We start from the raw sequence: 5,022 nt of genomic DNA, 5'->3' as shown, positions 1-5,022 counted from the left end.
ATATATATATATTAAAATGTTTTGGGGGATGTATTTCATTTTCCAAGATAATACTCTCTAAAAAAAATAAATTGAAGCCAACATAGACAAAGGTCCAAATCCATTTTAATTTTTAGTCAGTTTGCTTCACATCTTTGTTATTTAAAAAGATTCCAAAACTTGACTGATAAGGTTTAAATTGGAAGAATAAAATGATCTGTGTATAACACTGTATTGTGAAAGGGTTTTAGTAACATTATCTTTCGTTATCCCATTTTTTTTAATAAAAAAAAAAACTTTATCCTTAGTTATTAGTGTGTTTGAGCAAAAATAGCTATCTGCCGCATCTTTCTCTGTAATGAAGCAATAATACCGTAAAAAAGAGCTTTGAGTGTCATCTTATTGTCAAAAAAACAAATCTGAAGTCAAATTTCAAAGTAGAGGTCTTTTAATTATCGGTTGTCAAAAACAAACCAAAAAAATAAAATCAGACGAGTGTTTTAAAAAGCTAAATGAAGAAAACATTCAATATTTTAAGTCTTTTGTGTTGCCCTTAAAAATCAAAAAGTAACATGATGTTTTATAAAAGATCAAAATGGTTCCTTTAAAACAGCGTAAACCCTCTCTCCTCTCACTGCCTTTCTTACTTACTTACTTAAGAGTCTTAACCAAAGATTTCTCATGTGCCCAAAGCAGCTGAAGTTGTACAAACACCTCTTTTACAGAGACAGAGTGAATTAAGTCATTGTGTTCTGAATACATGAACTTTCAGCAGAGGATTGAAATGTTTTAATGGGGGAAATTATAAAAAGTAAACCAGATCTGAGTGATTTTCATTGAAAACCTAATCATTTGAATGTTTGAACAGGATGTTTTTCCAGCGAGGTGAAGACCAAAAAAACAACCCTGAAAGCTACATGGATTTTATATTTAATTTTTTAGGGTAAGAAATAGATCCTTAATGTTCCCTTTTTGTGCACCTTTTCCAAAGTCAACGGACGTTTATTCTTTGCTCTTGTCTCTCCTAGGGAAAAGGCCTGGTTGTATATCACTGCTACTGTTGTAGTGATGTGGTTTCTTGTGTGGCGATTCAGGGATAGCTTAGAAATCGAAAACTTCCATGAAAAGTACGTTTTTGTCACCGGCTGTGACTCGGGATTTGGAAATCTTCTGTGCAAGAAACTGGACCGTAAGGGTTTCCGTGTGCTGGCCGGCTGTCTCACAGAGAAGGGAGCGGATGATCTGAAAAGAGCCACGGGGCCTTATCTGAAGACAGTCCTGCTTGATGTGACAAGTCAGGACAGCATCCAGAAAACAATGGAGTGGACCAAAAAGGAGGTTGGCGAAAAAGGTAAAAATATAGTCAAATAATTAGAAAAAAATGTTCTTTAAAGATAAGTTTCACTGTGTTTGATCACTTCTTTTTCTCAAAGGACTCTGGGGTCTTGTAAATAATGCTGGGCGTTCATTACCCATGGGGCCCTCAGAGTGGATGACAGTGGAGGATTACTACAGCACGCTGAAAGTCAACATGCATGGAGTGATTGCCATGTCAACCATCTTTCTGCCCCTCGTCAAAAAGGCCAGAGGTCGTATCGTAAACGTAGCATCAGTGCTGGGAAGGGTGGCTGCAAATGGCGGAGGCTACTGCATCTCCAAGTTTGCAGTGGAAGCTTTTTCGGACTGTCTCCGGTGAGCCAAGTTGTTAAAAATCGAACCAGAGAAAACGGAAAATTCAACTTTTTTTTAAAAGAGTTCTTGCAACTGATAAGACTGCATGAATTCTCTGTTTTCAGGCGCGATATCCACCACTTTGGAATCAACGTGTGCATCATTGAGCCTGGGTTCTTCAAGACGGCTGTGACCAGCCTGGATCCCATCGAGAGGGAGCTGCATCGGTTGTGGAACCAGCTCAGCCCTGAAGTCAAAGCCAGTTATGGAGATCAGTACTTAGAAAAATGTAAGAACAGCAAATCAGAGCAATGTTTCATTTAACAACTTTTTCATGAACTACATATGCTTTTTAACTTTCAGCTCTTATTTTAGGGTAGGTTGTAGTTTCAAAAGTATAGCTGTTATGCCTACATGGTATAACTACAATAAAAATGTCAGCCTCTCATTGACATGACTTTTACACCGACAGACATCAAAGTTCAGCGTTTGATCATGAATGCTGTCTGCGATTCTGACCTGGCCAAGGTGACCAACTGCATGGAGCACGCTCTGACGGCGGCCTACCCACGCACCCGGTACAGCGCCGGCTGGGATGCCAAGCTTCTCTGGCTCCCCCTCTCCTACATGCCTGCCTGTGTGGTTGACATTGGTCTGAAACTGGTGTTACCTCGTCCTTCCAAGAGCGCATAAACTTGTAGCTGCAGCCATTGTTTGTCTATTTGTTTTATTTTGCAAAACACAATTAAATATATAAATACATAGATGAGAAAAAATTATATCCATAGCTGGTGTCTGATGTGTCTTATTTTCATTGACAGTATTTTACATTATTATATCGTTGCTGATCACAATAGTTGACAACAGTCTCGTCTGATGGAAGCAAAGATACAAACTTGTGTCGTGTTTTTCATTTTATGAACCAGGTGAATTCTGACATAAAAAAATGATGTAATTAAATAAAAGATAATGTTAATTGGTGACTCTAAATTGACCCTAGGTGTGAATGTGAGAGTGTATGGGTGTGTGATTGAGACTCTGCGATAGACTGGCGACCTCTATATACCTGGAAATCATGCAGACACTGCGGCCCTCAAGGCCTTGAGTTGCCTGTCCCTGCTCTAAAGTGTCCTTAGGTGTGCATGAGTGAGTGTGTGATTGTGTGGCCTTGCAACAGGCTGGGGACCTGTCCAGGGTGTATCCCGCCTTCACCCAACAGTTGGTGGGATAGTCTCCGGCGACCCCTTGACCCCAAAAGGGATAAAGCAGATCAACAAAATGGATGGATAGAGAACCTGCTTCCACATATTTTATTTTACTTTAATAAACTTTGTTTTAAAAATGTACTAATGTGAGGAAGACCCTGCTAACCTTCTGCGTTTTTATTAATGAGGTAGAAAGAGACCCAAAAACTCAATGGACATGTATCCTTTTAAAGAAACGTTAGATCAGAGTTGCATAGAGTAGGCTACTCTGGATCGTCACTGTGACAGACAAAAATCTGTAAAATGGAATCCACAAATATAGTCTTCAAGGCGGGTTATGTGTGGCTTCAGGCCAATGTTTGTCAGGATAGAAGGAACCCCCCCCCAAAAGGCCTTAACGCCTTATACGGACATCTTTGCTAAATCTAAGGTTTGATTAGTCAATGTCCCTGGTCCTGTTCCTGTCAACAAGATCATTTACAGCTTTGTTTTTCAGTTGAAAAGTACTGATGAGGTCATTGAAGCTTCCACTGACTAGTTTCAACTAGTCTGGGGCTCCATGTGGGTTAATGTAAAAATGCATTCATGAATCTGTTAATAATATGGTATAAAAGTGCAACATACTATAAAAGTGTAAAAAAAAAGGATAAATCCTTTAAATTCTACTAAAAACAAAAAAAGTTATTTAACCTTAAATTTAAAGAGCTTTATTTATTTACTAGACCTGAGGTCTGAATTCTGTTGAAGTTCAGATGTGGTTTTACCTCAGAATCAGGTTAGGTCCAAATCTAATTCTTTCTGCATAGTCGTTTATTTACCAGAAGGTGGCAGTATTTAATCAGTTTACTTCAAAAATAAGGCATTCCTCACTACTCCTATTTTATTTCAAAACATCTAACATAATAGTTGGTCTTTTAAATTCTTATGCTTGATTTAAAAAATAGGAGAATCAGTGCTAAAAATCTCAACCAGAGCTTTTGTAGTGAAAAAAATCTTAGCTTAGTGACAATTGTTGAATATTGTCTGGGAAACCATGATTAGCGACCTTTATTATGGCTAAAAATCAATTAATCTGATGTACAATAACTAAAAAGAAGCATAATGAATAGTAACACAGCTCTAGAATAGATTAAAAAAAGCAAATCATATTATTGTAATCAATCCATTTTCATTTTGGACATGCTTTAAGTTTAACATAAGCAATAAAATCAACAGAATATAGTATGCACTTGTTTCATTAGTAATATACCACCTTAAAAATTACCACTAATATAAGGGCACTTATTATGGTTGATGTGGAAATGTATTAGTTCTAGTTCTAAAACCATTTATTTTGTACGAAATTTGTCTGAGAATCAGTTTTTATCGTCAAAAACTGTGGAAAAATTTGGTTTTCATTGAGAAGTTTTAGCAATCCTCTCAATCGCTCAGTGGTTGAGGCAGAGAAACAAAAGAAAAATGTTGGGAATCTAAATAGAGATAAGTGGCTGTAAACTGTGGATAGCCAGCGATCCAGCTATAAGTGAGGATCTATTTTAGAATTTTTTGAGCAGCAACTATTTTAATACGGTGAAATCACTGAATTTAAATAAAAAGGTGCACCTGCATCACACATTGGAGGCATGACTATTTAATATTTAAATGGAATGTAGGAAAAACTATGAGAAAAAAACATAAAAAAAACCCTGATAAATAAGTGTGTGTTAAAAAACTTAGAAAAAAAGAGATTCAGTTTAACTTTAAGGGGCAGAATTAATAGATTTAAAGCATAAAAGTTCCCGTAATAAGTCATTGTGTGAATGAGCTGAAAAAAATAAACATTGACAAAAGTATTACATAAAACAATAACTGAATAAAAAACTGATAAATCAGCCACAAAAACTGCTAAAGGTTTGATAAATTAATGCAAGTATTTTATTCTAAAACTGAAAAGTTTAAACCTAAAAAAGTCAATTAAATATTGGAAAATTTATGAAAGTTTAAAGTAAAAGCGTGATGCATAATAAATATTCAAGGTTTTTAAAAATGTGCATATTTTTGTTTTAAACAAAATAGCTATAGTATACCACAACTGTATAGGTTTAATAAATTTGCTATATAGATGCATCTATCCAATTTCTAAATCAGCATAAACCCTTTTGGTTCACATGGTTGCTGGAGCCTATCC

General features: G+C 36.0%; 1 protein-coding gene across 1 annotated transcript in view; it reads left to right on the top strand.

The window, feature by feature from the left end:
• The window catches only part of rdh5 (retinol dehydrogenase 5 (11-cis/9-cis)), a 4,555-nt gene extending 1,020 nt beyond the window's left edge, over window positions 1-3,535 (top strand). Inside the window, exons 2-6 of the mRNA XM_024270504.2 lie at window positions 848-922; window positions 1,008-1,330; window positions 1,413-1,671; window positions 1,776-1,939; window positions 2,123-3,535. Of these exons, the coding sequence (XP_024126272.1) occupies window positions 849-922; window positions 1,008-1,330; window positions 1,413-1,671; window positions 1,776-1,939; window positions 2,123-2,343 (1,041 nt within the window). The 5' untranslated portion in view covers window position 848 and the 3' untranslated portion in view covers window positions 2,344-3,535. The remainder of the gene's footprint in view (window positions 1-847; window positions 923-1,007; window positions 1,331-1,412; window positions 1,672-1,775; window positions 1,940-2,122) is intronic.
• Window positions 3,536-5,022: the final 1,487 nt, after the last annotated feature.

The sequence above is a fragment of the Oryzias melastigma genome, linkage group LG5 (genome assembly GCF_002922805.2).
Source record: "Oryzias melastigma strain HK-1 linkage group LG5, ASM292280v2, whole genome shotgun sequence".
Lineage (NCBI taxonomy): Eukaryota > Metazoa > Chordata > Actinopteri > Beloniformes > Adrianichthyidae > Oryzias > Oryzias melastigma.
The sequence above is the reverse complement of the archived record's forward strand: the minus strand, read 5'-3'. Positions and strand labels throughout refer to the sequence as shown.